Source organism: Protopterus annectens, chromosome 3.part1 (assembly GCF_019279795.1).
Source record: "Protopterus annectens isolate FY-2018-M chromosome 3.part1, PAN1.0, whole genome shotgun sequence".
In the NCBI taxonomy this organism is placed as follows: domain Eukaryota; kingdom Metazoa; phylum Chordata; order Ceratodontiformes; family Protopteridae; genus Protopterus; species Protopterus annectens.
The window spans coordinates 1,006,650,607-1,006,669,536 of NC_056732.1; the positions used below are offsets into that span (position 1 = coordinate 1,006,650,607).

Consider the following 18,930-nt stretch of genomic DNA (forward strand, 5'->3'; position numbering starts at 1 on the left):
CTCAAAGGTTCTACTAAAGATCAAACAGGACAAGGCAAGGACAATACTGATTGCACCAGGCTGGCCACAACAGCACTGGTACCCCCTCTTGCGCAGTATGGCAATGCTACAACCAAGGCACCTGCCTTAGACCCCTTCCCTGCTGTCCCAGCAGGCAGGCCAGATTTTGCACCCTCAGCTTCAAACCCTGAACCTTGCAACCTGGCTAATTCCTTGAGCTCTCCCTTAGCATCCCTCATTAAGCAGGTACTGGATGTCATTCTGGAGGCAAGAAGGCCTAGTACTAGAAAATCCTATGCTGAAAAGTGGAAAAGATACTGTTCTTGGAGCCTGGCTCAGGGGATGGGCACAACGGTGCCCAGTTTACCTCAAATTCTACAGTACTTAACAGAAATGCTCCACAGGGGTCTATCCTTCTCGTCAATAAAAATTCATGCCTCTGCCATTTCAGCACATTATAATACAGAGCCTCCCATTTTTTCTCACCCCTTGCTAAAGCAATTCCTTAGATGGGCCAAAAATTTAAGACCCCCCAGGAGAGCTCCAGTAAGCAGCTTCTAGGCTGGGACCTTAACTTTGTATTGGAAAAGCTCACTCTTTCCCCCTTTGAACCAGCGGCTACAGCTGAGGTGAAATTCCTTTCTTGGAAAACAGCCTTCCTTCTAGCCATCACTTCAGCAAGAAGAGTGTCTGAATTACAGGCCCTCATGGTAGTGGAACCCTTCATTATCTTCCATGCGGACATGGTTTCCCTTAGGACTAACCCTTCTTTTATGCCCAAGGTGGTGTCTTCTGTGGCCCTAAATCAGTCCATTCATTTGTCTACTTTTTTCCCTAATCCACAAAACAAAGGGGAATGAATACTGCAATCTCTGGATATGCACAGACAACTTAGCTTCTATTTGGGCAGGACTAAGCATACCAGAAAATGTGAGCAGCTGCTAGTTAGCTTTGCTGCAGGGGCAGAGGGGAAGACCATTTCAAAGCAAACCATTTCCAAATAGATAGCCCATTGCATTCATTTCTAGTACAAGCACCATGGAAAACCTACCCCACAGGGGATAAGATCACATTCCACCAGAGCTGCATCTACCTCTGCGGCATTTCTCAGAGGGGTCCCTACCAGGGACATCCTAGAAGCTGCTACCTGGAGCTCTGTACATACCTTCACCAAGCATTACCACTTGCCTATCTTTTCTAAATCCAGAGCTGGATTTGCCACTGCAGTCTTGTAGTGATTAATAGCTGGCCCTAATGCTCTTTAACTTCCTCCTCCCTTCCTTAGCTTTGGGAATCAACCCAAATGTGATGACTGCAACAGTGAAACACGAAGAACATAGTACAGTTGTGTACACTTGCCATAAATTTAGATGTTCAACTGTATTCACTGTTGCAGTCCTGGTTACCCTCCCTCCAGCCCACTTGACTTCTCGTGGCTGTACCTCTCCTTATGGTTGGTATGTCTATTTTTTCTTGTGTATTTGCTTTTTGATGGTGGTTTTACAATACCATTTAATTGCTTCCTATTATGGAGGCACCTGACATCTGGGGCAAGAAAAACTAATGTAATGGTGTCGGCTGCATGTTTTATACCCCTGACGTCAAGGAAGAAGCAACAGCATTCGACGCAGAAATCCAAAGACTCTGGTATTCAGGCCGGCTGAGGGCTACCTGCAGGCAGATAACCCAAATGTGATGACTGCAACAGTGAATACACTCGAACATCTACATTTATGGTAAGTGTACACAACTGTACATTTTTCTGCATGTGCTGAGATTTTTAGCTTGTTATTTACGATAGTGCATTATAGATCCTGGTCTGTTCTAATACTGTGCATTGGTTTTATTACGTCTATCTTTCTTAGTATTTTTGTTGATCTATTCCCTCGTCTGTATTCTTCAAACTGTGACACTTTTTGTCTTAACTGCTTTATAGTTTTCTCTATTCGATACTTCAATGGTGGTATTCGATTTTTCCCCTTCCTTTCTCTCACTAGCCTGTGTTCTTGCAGTATGCCTTTATCAGTTATTAATTCAACCGCACAGTAATATATCCTGTTTACTTCTGTTATATCACATGGATCTCTGTGGACAGTCCTAATTACTGTGTTCATTTGTTTTATCAAACTTATGACTTTTTGGGTTTTACTGATTTTCTGCAGTCTTTCATTGATCTTAATATGTCTGTCTGTCTCTATTAAATCAAGCACCTCTTCTCTTAGCTCGTTTTCTTCTAAACTGAGGGCACATTTTTTATTTTCCATTTCTTGTTCGCATTCTGTAGAAAGTTCTGTAGCATCTTCCCATGGCACATTTTCTTCAATTTTATCCTGTGCCATCCGTTGCTTTGTCATATGGGAACTTACTGGCCTATCACTCCTCAACATTGGCTGTGTCAGTTTCCACAGTTTCCTGTTCCTTCCCTTGCTGTCCAGCTTCAAATGAACGTTTGTACTGGTTTCCTGTGGAAGGCTTCAAAATATCTTCATATGGCAGTTGACCAATTGTTTCCCATTCCACTGGTTTCCCCTTAATTTGGATATCCATTGCTCTATCCTGTTGTGCTTTCTGAATTAGATTTTCTACACAGAATCCTTCACTTCACAGGTATTCCATAACCGCAATTTCTATTTAACTTCTTCATTACTAATCTACTTTTTCTGTTTGTCTTCTTATTTTTTTGTATTGTAAAGTTTTCATATCCGGATTCCTTTGCCTGTATTTCTCTTTGAATATTTTTGGTGCTGCTCTTTTTGTATTGTTTAGTTTTGCTTTCTCCCTTGCATAAATATTACATGATATTAAATCTATTTTTCATTCCCATGTCCATATTTCTTCTTCAGATGTCTCCTGGTTTTCCTGCTTCTCCTTACTTTGTGGACTGACCATCTTTGTGTGATGTAACGTGTGTTAGACCTACACCAAATCCTTCACTTCGCAGGCACTCCATAACTTCACCTAGTATTTTTTTAACTTCTACTTTACTAATCTTTTTTTCTACATTCCCTCTTTGTGATATTTTCTTTATTGTAAAAATTTCTATATCTTTACAGTTAGTGTAGGGTATGCTGTGAATGCAGAGTGAAAATTTGACACATGCTGGAGAGAGAACTAGGACTGTGATCTTACACAATAAATTATTTGATCGTAAAGATGAGGACTCGCCTTACTTTGCTGTTCTGCCCCAAATTGTGCAACCACAGAGGGATAGCTATAGGGGCAGAGCTGACAAAAATAATTTGGTAACCAAGGTAGCCAACTCAAATCCCTGTTAAGCTAAGACCTGCTTTTCCAAATGGCAAAGTGGCAGATTAAAAAAAAAAGTTATATATATATGTGTGTGTGTATGTGTGTATATATATATATATATATATATATATATATATATATATATATATATATATGTATATGTATGTATGTGTGTGTGTGTATGTGTGTGTGTATATATATACATATATATATGTGTGTGTGTGTATATGTATGTATTTATATATATATATATATATATATATATATATATATATATAAATATGTATATATATATCCTTCTAGTCAGTGTTGCATTATTCCTTGGAAATGGGTTGTATTCTGTCCAAATGACCTGACATTCGGCCTGTATACAAAAGCTTAGAGCCACTGCCTGTACATGGGGCATCGCACATAGGCACAGACAACATCAGCCATAAAAGGGACATCCGTACATACCATCTTCAGAATTTTTTTGTCGCCATTCAAAAAGGTCGACTCATACTTTGTCTGCCATTGGATCCTGTTGGTTCATCTTACAACCTCTTGTAAGTACCCCATAGGGGATTTAATATATTGCTACCACCTTTTCTTTTGTTAGTGTCATCCAGGAAGGGCAAGCATAGGTGTGGATGGCAACTTCCACATAAAGGTAGTCACGACCTGTGCTTGTTTTGCTTAGGGCCTACTCACGACCTCCAGTGCTGCTCTGTTTGTTAGACCTTCATTCCGAAAACATCACGCAGTCATTTGTCGGCTTTGAATTTATACTTATTTATTTACATTTATTGACTGGGAGTGTCCGACTGGACATAGGTCCATTTTCAGCGTAGGCCCAGGGAGAAAAGCTCCACAGTTAAAATAAACAGACAGTAGTTACATTGGATTACATAGCGATTAACAATTTAACATAGCAATTACTTACAACATATTTACAGATGAAGAACATAGTACATCAGTAGACAACTAGAATCTTTATCTGTGAAGTACATAACAGACAATGTTAAGTTGTCAATCTCGCCTTCATTCTTGCTGGATGGGTTCGGAGCCAATCCTCGGCTCCGACTCGGCCACTCTAAAAGCTCGAGAGCTAGTTCCACCGGCTCGAGGCTCCCCTATATCCCACAATGCTAGGCGGTAACTCCTTAGATCTCGTTTGCCGCTACAGCGATCGAGGTGTGTTCCTACCGGCTCAGGTTAGTTTTTTGGTAAAGAACTAGTTTCTTAGCCTTTTCTCCCCTTTAAAGTTAATTTTTCTTATAAATAGTTAGTGTTAAATTAGTTTATCCCATTCCCGTTAACTTTCCACCCCCTTTTTTCCACAAAATCTTAGATTTTTTCCCTCGGGCCCTAGGCCCAGTCCCTCCCTTCCTTTAGTGAGTGACTGTGTTTTATAGGGAATTTTTATTACTATTACTATAATTTGTTTAATTTTAACCCTAAGTGTAATCGGTGTATGTGTGTGCTTGTGTGTTACACTTTCCTTTAGTTATGTCTAAGGAATCAAAGGTCTCAGGCTTCAAGAAGTGTGACTCGTGCTGTCAGAAGATGTCTCTGACAGACGGTCACACTTCTTGTGTGTACTGCCTGGGACCTTTGCACCTGCAGGACTCATGTGCTGTTTGCCATGGCTTCAGCCCTAGAATCCTGCAGGAGCGAAAAAATAAACTTATTTTAAGGGGCTTACTTAAGCCTGAGGGTCCCTCGACTCAGTCATCGGGGAAACCCTCGAAGCCTTCTAGACCTTTGGCTCCAGCCTCTGAGCCGTCTTCTGGAAGCCCTAAAACTATTCGAACATCGGCTCCGGCCGGAGCCGATGAAACTCGAATACAAGCCCCTATGGTGTCCTCGGCTCCGGCAGGAGCCAACGAAGACATTACTCTGTCGGCTCCGATTTTATTATCGGAACCGACATCCAGAAAGAGGTCCCGATCTCCATCTATCGGCTCGTTCATTCGGCTCCAGCATCACCTTTGCTGTCTGAACGGAGCCATAGATCCCACTCTTCTAGGTCTTCCAGGTTATCGGACCATGACCTTCAGAGAGCAGTGAGTCGACTTCTTAAGTCCGAGGCATTAGCCCAGATGCTTCAAAGTCCGACTCAACAGTCGAGACCTATTCCTACCACTCAATCTATTCCTCCTCTGACTCTTTTGAGTTCGGAGCCGGGGCGGCTCGGACCCGATACTGGGGTGGCGTTGGAGCCGATACCTTTGTCTTCGGTTTCGTCGTCGGCTCCGATGTCTTCTTTGGAAGAATCTTGGCGCCAGACTTCCCTCGTCGGCTCCGAGGGGGCGAGTGGCATCGGACCCTTGTCCGACCCCGCTCTCCCTCTCGGTGCTTCGGCGCTGGTGAGTTCGGCTCCGACATCGACCTCGGAGCCATCACTGTCGGTGCCGGGGGAGGTTTTCAGTTTTTCGGAAAGGAGACCTTCGGCTCTGCCTGACAGGGGTGCCTTTGAGGTCATGAGGAGCGTGTTAGAACCAGGATCTACTCCCCAGTCGGTTCTTTCTGCCCCTCCCCCTATAGTGCCTCCGGTGATTTCGACTCACTCTCTCATCCCCGACCGTAGAGAGCCAGCTCCTCAAGTTTCCCCTGTGGGGATCTCCTCCTCTTCCGAGACCTCTCCTGACCCTGTAGGAGAGCCCCCTAGGAAGAGGCAGTATAAGAGGAAGCACATTGACTCCCCTGAGTCTGTCACCTCTGACACTGATTTAGAGGATTCTGAAGGTTCCCCTCGTTCCCCCTCTGAAGATGTCTCCTTTGCAGACATCCTTGAAATCTTAAAACAGAGGGGGAAGTGGCCAGCCCTCAACCCTTCAGAGGATGAATCAGTGTACCTTGAGGCGTTTGGCTCTCGCCCTTCCACATCCTGGGTGTCCCCTCCCTTTGACCCCCTTATGCAAGTGGTGGCAAAGAAGGCTTGGGCGGCTCCTGACTCAGTGGAACCCACCCCCAGGAGACCATCTAAGTTCATCACAGCCCCCAAGGATAAAGAGTTTCTGACCAAAGGCATCTCTGTTGATGCTATGGTGGTGGCTGCAGCTACCAAAAAGGAGTTAGCTGATCCTTCGGTGCCTGTTCATCCTCCTAACAAGGAGTCTAGGTCGATGGACAGGTACGGTAAGCAGATGTTCTCGTCAGTGACCTTTACTATGAGATCGCTGAATTACCTGTGTCATTTTAATCGACTTCAGAGGGACTTACTCAAGGAAGCGAGTGAAATGTTGAAGGACCCAACAGCTGCGGGTTTTCAGGACAGGATGAACTCTCAGCTGGCTACCCTTAATTCTATAACCAAACTCATCCATGCGCCTCCTTTCATATGCGGCTGATGGAGCAAGTAGAGCGGCAGGTACAGGTGTAGCCTTGCGTAGGCACGCCTGGATGCGGCTTTGTAATTTTGCGGACCCTTTTAAGGCGTCCTTCACTAATTCCCCCTTTGATGGATCATCCCTCTTTGGTCCTCAAGTGAAGGAAACCCTGACTAGGTGCGAGACTGATGGCAAAACTCTTTCTGCTGTCGGAGTCCGTTTTTCTACTCTTTCTAGACCTTACCCCTAAGGTCAGAAGGGGGGAAAGATGTGGTTCCATAAACAATCTCAAGGAGACTTGCCTGACGCACAGAGTCGATTCCCCTCTAGAGGCAGAGGGGGGAACAACAATGGTAGACGCCGTCCCAGAGGCAGAGGGGGCCCGCAGAATCAGGGCAGTCGAGAATCCTTTTCCAACAAGCCTTTTCAGCATCTCTGAGGTGTTGCCCGACTGTCCACCTTCAGAGGCAGTCGGGGGAAGGTTGTCACTGTACCCAAAAGCCTGGCTATCCCTAACTCAAGACAAGTGGGTACAGTCTATCATTTCCAAAGGCTACAGAATCCCTTTCCTTCTCATTCCAAAGCTGTCCAAAAAATCCCTTCCAGACGTTCCACCCAGTCAAAGGGAGCAGGCAGCATTACAAATTTCAAAGCTGCTCGCAAAAAGAGCTATTCAACCAGTGCCAGCAGACCAAGTAGGATCCGGAACCTACTCCAAATTCTTTTTGGTTCCAAAGAAAACAGGGGACTGGAGACCCATTTTGGATCTCAGCAACTTGAACAAGTTTATCAAGAAAACAAAGTTCCGGATGGTCACGCTGCAGTCCATTCTTCCTCTTTTGGAGCGGGACAGCTGGATGTGCTCTATAGATCTCCAGGACGCGTACTATCACATCAAGATGAATCGATGCTCCAGGAGGTTTCTCTGCTTCAGGCTGGGAACCAGTTATTTTCAATTCAGAGCCCTGCCCTTTGGTCTCACTACAGCCCCCCGAGTGTTTACCAAATACATGGCAGTGGTAGCCTCTCATCTGAGACGTCAAGGATTCCAGGTGTTTCCTTATTTAGACGACTGGCTCCTTACAGCCCCCACCAAGCATCTTTTACTCCTCGCCAGAGACTACACCTTTCGCACATGTCAGGCACTAGGCATTTCAATATACTTCGAAAAGTCTGTCTTGTCTTATTACTTTCATAGGCGCAAATCTAGACACAGTCAAGATGTCAGCCAGACTCACAGAGCAGAGGATAGCAGACATAAACAAACAGGTCTTTCTTCTTTTGCAGAACAACAAAGTCAGAGCCAGACAGATCCTGAAAGTCTTGGGGATTATGGCGGCGGCCATCCCTCTCCTACCATTAGCTCGCTTCCACATGAGGATTTTGCAATGGATGCTCTTCACACAGTGGTCTTACCAAAGCCTTCCAATGTCACATCCTATTCGGATAACTCAGTCGTGCAAGACTCATCCCTCTTGGTGGATCACATCTCCTCAGCTCCTCCTAGGGAGACCTTTTGTCCCTCCCCCTCCGGTTGCTACAGTGACAACAGACGCCTCCCTGATCGGGTGGGGGGGCATTTCCAGGGCAGGACAGTCCAGGGCATGTGGCAACCATTCGAGTGCCACTTGCACATAAACGTCCTAGAGATGAGAGCAGTGCTTCTAGCGTTGCAAGCCCTACAAGACTCTCTTCCCAAGGGAACTATAGCAATTCAAACAGACAACATGTCTGTAGTGTGGTACATCAACAAACAGGGCGGAACCAGGTCTTACCCCCTATGTCGAGAGGCACTCAGACTATGGCAATGGGCGATTTCTTCTCAGCGATTTCTGTTAGCAACGCACATCCCCGGGAAGTCCAATGTGATTGCGGACAAATTGAGCAGAGCTATTCTCATGCCTCACGAGTGGTCTCTGAACAATTCAGTGTTGGAGAAAGTTTTTCGAAAGTGGGGCAGGCCTTGCTGCGACCTTTTCGCTACTCCCTAAAACAGCAAGTGTGACGATTTTTTCACCCTCTTTCCCCAACCAGGCCATCCCAGCAGAGACGCTCTAGTGCACGTTTGGCCCCGGGGACTTTTCAATGCCTTTCCTCCCTTCCCACTGATATCCCAACTGATACAGAAAGCCATCGCTCAGGAAGATTCTATGATCCTCATTGCCCCTTACTGGCCTCGACAAATTTGGTTCCCCTTTCTCCACTGTTATCTGTTGGAACAACCTTGGCATCTGGACCCAGTTCCAGACCTCTTGACCCATCAGTCGGGTCAGTTGCACCACTCCCTTCCCTCACTGAACCTCACAGCTTGGTTCCTCCAATTCCGACCTTAGCCAGGCTTCCCTTGATATCTCACGCAGTTAGAGATATCTTGATTGCCTCTCATAAATCTTCCACTCGGAAGATTTATCATAGCAAATGGAAACGTTTTTCCTATTGGGCGCAGTCAAAGAATATAGATCCTTTCACTGCTTCTATTCAAACAGTTCTAGATTTTCTAGCCGAACTTTTCCATGCAGGTTCGTCCCCATCTACCATTAGAGTTCAATTGGCTGCAATTTTGAACTTTCATGTTGGAGTCCCAGAGTCCTCTATCATGTCTCACAAACTCTGCAAGGGCTTTTTAAAGGGAGTCTTTCTACTCAAACCACTCATCAGAGATCCTCCTCCTCAGTGGGATCTCAACTTGGTTCTGGCATCCTTAATTCTTCCCCCCTTTGAACCTGCGGCTTCATGTTCTATAAAATTACTTTCATGGAAGACACTCTTTTTAGTAGCTATCACCTCAGCTAGAAGAGTCTCTGAACTTCATGCTCTGTGTAGTCGACCCCCTTATCTAGTATTTCATAAAGACAGGGTGTCCTTGCATACTAACCCGTCTTTTTTGCCCAAAGTAGCTTCATTGGCAAATTTGAATCAAACCATTGAGCTTCCTGTTTTCTTCCCAAATTATTCTAATAGCTCAGAACAAAAGTTACACTGTTTGGATATTCATCGCCAACTTAGGTACTATTTAGACAGGACCAAACAATTCAGGAAATCTGACCAACTGTTTGTTTCTTATGCAGAAGGTAGAATGGGCCTTCCAGTCTCTAAAGTCTCTCTCTCTAGATGGCTTACTTCATTAATTACTCTAGTGTATGAGATAAGACATCAACAGTTGCCATCCAAACCCAGGGCTCATTCAACTAGAGCTTTAGCCACTTCTGTAGCTTTCCAAGATAGACTGCCTATTGATTCGATTTGTTCAGCAGCTACTTGGGCTTCTCCCCATACCTTCATTTCTCATTATAAGTTGGACTTGGCCTCTAGAGACTGAGCCAACTTTGGTTCCACTGTACTCAAGAGTCTGTTCCGATAGGCCACCCGGGACAAGGTGCTAGGGATGCGGTCCCATCCAGCAAGAATGAAGGCGAGATTGACAACTTAACATTTAGAAGTTATGTACCTACCATAACGTTCCATGTTAGTTGTCTTCTCGCCTTCTTTCTTGCGTCCCACCCTCCTTCCCCCTAGCCAGGACAGACCTAGAAGAGTTTTCTTCTTTGTTCCTTATGAAATTTTATTGCTGGCCTTAGCTTTCTAACGAGATCTGAGGAGTTACCGCCTAGCATTGTGGAATGTAGGGGAGCCTCGAGCCGGTGGAACTAGCTCTCGAGCTTTTAGAGTGGCCGAGTCGGAGCCGAGGATCGGCTCCGAACCCATCCAGCAAGAAAGAAGGCGAGAAGAAGACACCTAACATGGAACGTTATGGTAGGTACATAACTTCTAATTAACAAATGTTACAATAAGAAGTTCCTGCTGTATAAAAAGTACTAGGCTTATGAGCATCTGAGCTTGCTATAATGAAGGTAGTTAGTGGAGTGGAAAGAAAGGTAGTGGTTGGATGGGATGGGTGATATTAGAGTGGGAGTTGCAAGGGCATAGCCAGCATGTATTTAGGTGCGCTTTTAGTAAAGTTTTGAAGTGGGTGCATGATGGTATGGAGGTAATTATGGGTGGGAGGGAGTTCCATAATTTGGCTATGGTGCAAGAGAATAGTGCTTCACCAGCAGAGTTATTGGCTTTAGTGATCTGCAAGTGATTTTTGTTGCTGGATCTTAGTGGTCTGGTGGTGCGATAGGTTTGGAGTAGATTCTGGAGGGATGGGACATTTAGTGGATGGTTTACTAGTTTGTGGGCGAGTGAGAGTTGATACCATTGAAGGAGGTGAGGGAGTTCAAACCAGCCCAGTTCAGCAAGTGAGAGACAGTGGTGACTACGGTAGGATGCCCCTGTGGCGAATTTAGCGATTTTGTTGTAGCAGGTCTATAGCTTGTTTAGATCGCATTGCCTTAGGTTGGTATATATTGGAGAGGCATAAAGTAGAAAACCAAAACTTAGAAAACCAAAGACTCAGACATCTGAGTAGGGATGCTATGAAGGGTTCTCCGATTACTTCTGAGCTGTCTGTATAGAGGAAGGTCAGCAAGGCTAGGCCCAAATCCTCTTTAGCTGCTCCCTCCAACGTATCCCTTGAGGTTGATGAAAACCCAGTAGTATAATTGGAGGTGGAGTTCACTCCCTCGGCAGATACCGGGATGGAAGCCATCAGGAGTGTGGATCCTAGCATGTCCGAGTTTATGCATACGTTTGGTGTGGACGACTTGGGGGAACAGCAGCTAGTGATTGCAGAAGACTCGAGAACTGCTCCAGCTTCCTTGTCCAAAGAACTACCAGAAGTTAGGCCTAAGTCTGCCTTCTCTCCTCAACAGGAAAAGCCTGTGAAAAAGAAGAAAAAGACTAGGCAAGTTTCCGCTCCTTCTATCCCAACATTGGAATGGGAAGTTTTCTCGCAGGGCCTTATTAATGCTCTGATGGCTTTGAGGCCTGCAGCTTCGCCTTCACCCATAGCAGGCCTGGCCTTTGTATCTTCTCCAGTGTGGCCATCCAGGGTCCAAGGCCTCATCTCAGGACAGGCTGCAGAACTTCAAATTCATGACACAGATTCTGAGGAGTCTTCATCTGATGAAGACTTTTTAGCATACTCCACTCAAATTCCCTCTCCTCTGGAATATGCTTCCCCAGAGGAGGTGTCTATTGGGGGGATTCTCCCATGGAAGAGCTTTCCTTTGGGGAAACTGTTAATAAAGTGAGGTAGTTTTTTCAGTGGGATTCCTCTCAAATCTCAGAAGAGATATTATGAGTTTCTACAGGTGGAGGTACGTGCACCTTCAGCAGTCCCTCCAGTACTCCCAGCCTTTTTAGATGTTTACAGGGCTGCATCTAAGACCCCTGACTCCCAAGCCCCTGCCCCAAAGAGACCTGATTGTTTCTATAAGGTCCCTGAGGATTGCAAATTTCTTTTTAATTGCTCCTCAGCTGATCCTGCTGTGGTTTCCATTACCTCAGATAAGTCCTCACGGCTTTCTCCTTCTACCAAGCTACCCCTTCTGATAAGGAAAGTAAAATTTTGGAAAGGTTGGGCAAGAAGGTATATACTTCCACCCTGGCTATCAGAGCAGTTAATTACCAGACACACCATGTCCAGGTATGCTCTGGCTTTACTTACTTAGGCCACACAGGGTATTTCCCCATTGCCAGATTCAGAGGCTAAATCTCTGGCCCTTTCTCTCCTACCATCCTCCTGTCAGGTAGCTAGACACTCTATCAAGCTTCTGACTCTTTTCTAGGATGACATTCCTGGCTATATCTCCAGGCACTTCCTGATGACATAAAGGCAAAATTGCTTGAAGCTCCTCTTGACAATTCTTCATTGTTTGGAAAAGCAGCTGCAGAGTTGTTTAAATCACTACAGGAAAAAGTTAAGGAACTCCAGGATTTGAAACACCTACTGGTTTCAGCAGTTCCAAAATTTCATAGAAATTTCCCTGCTAAGACTTCCTTTGTTAGGAAACCTGGTCGTTCCTCCACTTCTGTTCCTTCTGGAATTAGACCCCGCAAGCCTTCCAGGAGGCACTCTCAGGCCAAGGCTGTTAATCCTACAGATGTTGTTGTGTCCCCTCCTCAGCAGCTATTTCAGCCCAGACAAAGCCCTCTGTGACACTTTGCACCCTCTTCCAAGCCTTATCCCTCTGTTCCTTCGCCTCTCACTTACCCTGTCAGCTTGCTGGGTGCTTTCAAGTTATCCAAAATGGATAGTTTATGCCTTGGAAGACCCTCCCTACTTTTCAGGGAATACCTCAAGCTCTCTCTAGTCAACTACATCCGTTTCCCCTGATTTTGGATCAGCTATTCAAACAAGGAACCATTCAGTTTGTCCCTCAAGACTAGCAGGGAAGGGGGTTTTATTCCAAGATGTTTCTAGTTCGAAGGAAAGATGGCCCTTGATCTCTCACTATTAAACACCTTCCTGGTCGTGCTTTCCTTCAGAATGCTATCCCTACATACTCTTCTGCCCCTGGTCACCCCTCAAGCTTTCTTAGCCTCTCTGGATTTCAAAGATGCATACCTGTATATCCATTTACAACCCCACTTCAGAAGATTTTTGAGCTTCTCTGTGGGTTCTTTGCACTTTCAATTTACTGCCTTGCCCTTTGGTCTGTCTACTGCTGCAAGGGTATTCACAAAGTGTCTAGCCCCAGCCATTGCATATTTAAGGCTGAAAGGACTTCAAGTTTACCCATATTTAGATGATCTGCTGTTTGGGCAGCAGCCCAGACCTCTTAACTCAACATTTGAACCTAGCTATCGCTTTTCTTCAGCCATTGTATTTCACAATAAATCTCAAAAAATCATGTCTCACACCAAGTCAGGATCTTATATTCTTGGGGTGCAGGTTTTGCACAGATTGATGATGGTTTTCCTCCCTGTGGAGAAAGCAGCCTATTGCAGGTCATTCATGGAGGCTGTTCTGCCTCTTCCTTCCATCATGGCCAGGGAACTTCTGAGACTGCTGGGGTTCATGACTTTTACTACTCCCATGCTGCCCTTTGCAAAGCTATACATGAGAAAGTTCCAGTCGTTTCTCGAGACAGTTTGGTCCCAGCATGCTCATCCTTTATATGTCATATTTCCTCTCCTCCCTTGCCTGAAAGCAGAGTTGGGTTGGTGGATGCAGCAGCTCAGTCGGATCCTTGGCCTACCTCTTCAGGTTCCTCAGCCAGCTCAGCAACACTTAACAGACACCTAAGACTTGTGGTGGGGAGCAACCTTTGCTTCCAGGAAAGTTCAGGACCTTTGGTCCCCCTCTCAAAGGAAGGAACATATCAACATCAGGGAAATGAGGGCTTTACTTTTAGCTTTACAGACCTTTCACCCTCTATTCTTTCCAGGACTCCTAAAGATCCTCACAGACAATACCATGGTCCTTTGGTACATAAACAAGCAGGTGGGCAAAAAATCTTATGTCCTCTGTCATTTGGTCATCAAAGCCCGGGAATTAGCTGCCTTATACAAGGTAACTCTGCATACTGTGTACCTTCCTTCAGCCTAGAACTCTGTGGCAGACGCATTAACAGATACATGACACAATTTTATGACAGGATGCTGCACAAGGATGTGTTCCTGGACCTGGTTCATTGGTGGGGTACTCCAGAACTGGACCTGTTTGCCTCCTCTATGAACAAACAACTGCCTTGCTTTTGTGTCAGGGCCCCTCATCCTCAACTGTGAAAGGTGGGTGCCCTGTCATTCTCATGGAAGGGGAGTTTCTTCTATGCATTCTCTCCCTTCCCCTTAATTCAGAAAGCCCTGTTGAAAATTCTACAGGACAAACCAAAAATCTTGTTAGTGACTCCCTTTTGTCCAAGACAGCACTGCTTCCCTCTTCTCCTGCAGTTAGCCAAGGCTCATCACTACAAGTTACCTCACTGGCTGTACCTGCATACTCATGGCAAGGGATCATTGATTCACCCACATTTGCTAACTCTACAGCTGACCTTGTGGGCGATCAACTTTTGATCGATTTCAGGCACTTATTATCTAAGGATGTGCTAAGGACTTTACAGGAGACCAGGAGATTCACTGCTAGAAAATCATACATGTCCAAGTGGGGAAGACTTTCCATTTGGTGCCAAAAGAGGAAAATGGATCCCTTTGGTGCAGGCATTCCCCTAGTTGCTTCCTTCCTGCATGACTTACTCAACAGTGACCATTCTTACTTTTCAGTTAAAGTCCATTGTTCTGCCTTGTCTGCCTGCTTTTCTTTGTGCCTTCCACTAGCTTCCAGATTGGAAGGTAAGCTTTTTCTAAAGGGTGTCATTCACTTAAGACCCCCAGGAAACCAGTTCTTCCTCCTTGGGATCTCAGTTATGTGCTGGAAAAATGTTCCCAGGCTCCTTTTGAACCAGCAGCTTCTGCTTCCCTAAAGTTTTGCACATGGAAAACGGTGCTTCTGGCAGCCTTAACCTTTGCCAGAAGGGTTCCTGAAATTAAGGCATTAACAGTTTTTCCTCTTTTTCTGGTCTTCCATAAGGACAGAGTATTCTTGAGAACTAACCCTTCCTTTATGCCAAAAGTGGTGAACAAGTTGTTACTTAATCAAGCCATCCAATTGCATACCTTCTTCCCTTCACCTCAGTCCTCTAGTGAGAGGATTCTAAACATCTTAGTTGTGTATAGACAACTCAGATTTTACCTTGACAAGACAAAGTCTGTCAGGAAGTCTGACCAACTTTTTGTGTCATTTCATCCCAGGGCTCTGGGCTTGCCTGTGTCCAAACAAACTATATATCCACATGGATTTCTAAGTTGTGTTTTGCTATGAATTCCATGAAAAGTCCTTATCAGCATCTGTCAAGGCACATTCCACTAGGTCAGTTGCACCCTCAGGGGCCTTCTTCAAGGGTCTAGATGCCCATTCCATCTTGGAAGCAGCCACCTGGTCATCTGTTCACACCTTCACAAAACATTACAAATTTGACACTGTTTCCAGATCCAGAGCAGGATTTGCTACGGCAGTTCTGCATAGATTCTTGGAAAATGCTTACTGTTAAGTTTCCCCTTCTCTTTCCTCCTCCTTGGGTTCCCCTTTCAACTCTTGCACTCTCCCATATGTAAGAAGTACTACAACATTAAATAGAAGGAAATAGAATAGTTGTGTAAAATCTTACCATAACCATAGATGTCCTTCTCTTTTGCAGTATTCTATTCCTTCCACCTTCCCCTACAGCTTGCTCTTTCCTAGGATGATCCACCTAGGCTCTTCTGGGGTTTTCATCATGGGGCTTTCTTATTCTGAAGATAGTACATGTGGACATTCCTTTTATGGCTGATGTTGTCTGTGCCTACATGCGACGTCCCACATACAGGCAGTGGCTCTAAGCTTTTGTATACAGGCCAGACGTCGGGTCATTTGGGCGGAATACAATCCATATGTTAGGAATACTGCAACATAGAAGAGAAGGATATCTGCAGTGGTGGTGCTGCAGTAACATTGTCACCTCACAGTAAGATGTTGTCCTGTTCGATTCTCAGCTAGAGTGTCTTCTGTGTGGCGACATGCGTGAATGGGCATGCCTTCGTTGAAGGTTGTGCATCAGGGCTAGCAACTCAGCACATAAAAATCTACTGCCAATCATTAGCGGACCGGAGTTCTGCTGTGGCGAACCCTAACCGGGAAAAGCCGAAAGACACAACAACAACAAGAAGAGAAGGATATCTGTGGTTATGGTAAGATTTCACAAAACTATACTACATATGTCTGTATATCTGTCTATCTATATATATTTGTATATGTGTGTGTGTGTGTGTTTAGTCTTTGTTTGTTTTAATGCATAACCATGAAGCAGTGGCTTTAGTTACTTACAGCAAGCAGGTATAAGGTTCACATTTCCAGAAGTAAGATTTGCAACCACATTATGCTTGTATGCCTTAAGTGACCATCGCTCCCTCAAAGATCAATACAATAGGTGTAGCTTAATTTTCCTTCCTCAAACTGGAGATTGAATGTTTTAATGTCCTTGCCTTCCTTCCTATGTATAGACAAAGTTGCCTGATGTGTAAATGCCTTTTTGATTATACAGGGCAGGAAAAACCAACAGAGCACGATGCTACTGAAATTAAGCACTCTGAAACCATCAACAGATATGGAAGTTTGAATTCTCTAGACTCAACGGCATCATCAGGTGTGGGCAGCTATAGTACTCAGATGTCTGGGACAGATAATCCCGAGCAGTTTGAGGTCCTAAAACAGCAGAAAGAAATAATAGAACAGGGAATAGACTTGTAAGTATAGTTGCAGTGACTTCTGAATCCTTTTCTGTATCAACAGTGTCTTGGACTTGGATTGGTCAGTGATTGTATGAGTCTTGTTTGTTTAAATATTTTTTAATGCTTAACTTTCTCTGATTTTCACTTTATCATATTTAAGACCACAAGAAAACCTGAGCCTATCTCGGCAAGCAGTGGATACAAAACAGGGAACACATTTTGGCCATGAGATTAGTTCATTGCAGGATGTGCATACAGATAACATTCACACTGCACGTGTACCTGTGGACAATGAAGAGGATTTGAGTTAACCTAGTGGCATATTTTTGTAATGTGGCAGAAACCCGGAGTACCTGATGAAAACTCATACAGACACAGATTCTGTTACAAAAAAGGTACCCCAGCTTGGAACCGAACCAGAGAACCAAGAGTATGAGGCAGCAGTGCTAACTACTGCATTGCTATGCCACATGCTGCTCATGACTTTACACATACACATTTCTGGTATATATGTTTACCATTTCTAAGTTTAAAACAAACGTACAAACTGAAGAATCCTGCTCTTTATCTTAATTTGTTGTACTTTTAGAGTTCATGAAGTAGAGAAAAAGTCAGTGTTTTCTTGAGTCTGACTGTGCTGTCACTTAAATCCGAATATGTTCCATGATGATAAGGCCATGGAACGTATCATCATGGAAATCATAAACAAAGACATTGATAACCTCCAAACTCTGGACCCCACCTAGTTCGGGTTTGTGAAAGGCACATCATGCCTCCTGAACCTGATCGACTTCTTTGAGGCAGTCACCGGAGCTGTAGATGAGGGTAAGGTGGTTCACACAGCCTATCTTGACCTCACCAGGGCTTTCGACACCATCCCCTATTCTGGAATTATAACTAAATTCACTAAACTAGGTGTAAATCCCTACCTCACAAGATGGGTTGCCAACTGGCTCACTGACAGAACCCACGCTGTAAAAGTTGCAGACTTCAAATCTGACTTCAAGCTAGTGACAAGTGGAGCACCACAGGGTTCAGTCCTGGGACCTCTCCTGTTTGATATCTACTTCTCTGAAGTACAGGCTAACACAGAAGGCTTTTGGCTAATGAAATTCACAAATGACTGCAAACTAGGAGCCATAGTTGTTTCCCCAAATGATGTGGACATCCTATAGAAGGGCCTCACTGAGATAGATGCCTGTTGTCAGAGCCATGCCCTCAAGCTCTATGTCAAAAAGTGCTTTGTCATCCCCTTTGGTAAAAACTCTGTACCCATGAACTACCACATAGGTGGCAGTCTACTTAACGCTGAATGTATGATAAGAGACCTTGGGACCCAGGTGGACAGTAGTCTCTCCTTTGATAATTACATCACCACAGTAGTAAGGAAATCCTTATACATGGCACACCTCATCACAAAAGGGTTCTCATCCAGAAAAAAAGAGGTCATTATTCCCCTCTACTCGATGCTCATTTGACACATTATAGAGTACAACACCCCTTTTGGAATGTACCTCACAAGACATCTGCAGCAGCTGGAAAGGCCACAGGAAGTACCTCACAAAGAGGATTATTGGCCTCAAACAGATGCCCTACACTACTGTCTCAAAAAACTCCAGCTTTACTCCGTAGCATATCACCTATTCCGAGGTGATCTTTGCCTAACATATAAAGCTATGTCAAACCCAAAGCTGTTGCACATGCTACACCTAAAGAAATCCCAATCCCTCCGAGCTACATGCTCTAGGGACCTAAACCTTGTCATCACAATAAACAGGACATGCAGGAGGGATAGATTCCTGTCCCAGAGACTTCACATATTCTGGAACAAGCTACCCATTTATGTCAAGCAAAGTTCCTCATTAGCTCTCTTCAAGAAAAATCTTGATGAGTGGATGGGAAATGAGAAATACACCCTGGGGATCACTTCTGTGCTCTGCTCAACAAGGGCACAGGAAAATAACTTTCTTGGGTGGCATAAGCCAGGGAACCTTGTTGGCTAAGCTTACTTAAGCCCTTGGGTCGATAGCCTAGTACATACCTATGAACTGTGCTTTAAGAATCGCAAACAAAAGAATCACAATTAACAATATTTTATAGTACTGGAGTCATGCTTTCAGACAGATGAACAGTTAATAAAAAGCTGCACTTTCTTTGGAAAAAGAAGCTTATTTTTATTCCCAGCTGTTATTATATGTTTACTTTGCATTTAGCTTTT

At 44.6% G+C, this 18,930-nt stretch overlaps 1 protein-coding gene across 2 annotated transcripts in view; it reads left to right on the plus strand.

Annotated features, from left to right (window-relative positions):
• The window catches only part of ARFGEF1 (ADP ribosylation factor guanine nucleotide exchange factor 1), a 4,299,619-nt gene that overhangs the window by 1,461,907 nt on the left and 2,818,782 nt on the right, over positions 1-18,930 (plus strand). For both annotated transcript variants that reach the window (XM_044067163.1, XR_006364243.1), the window contains exon 14: positions 16,526-16,727. In XM_044067163.1, the coding sequence (XP_043923098.1) occupies positions 16,526-16,727 (202 nt within the window). The remainder of the gene's footprint in view (positions 1-16,525; positions 16,728-18,930) is intronic.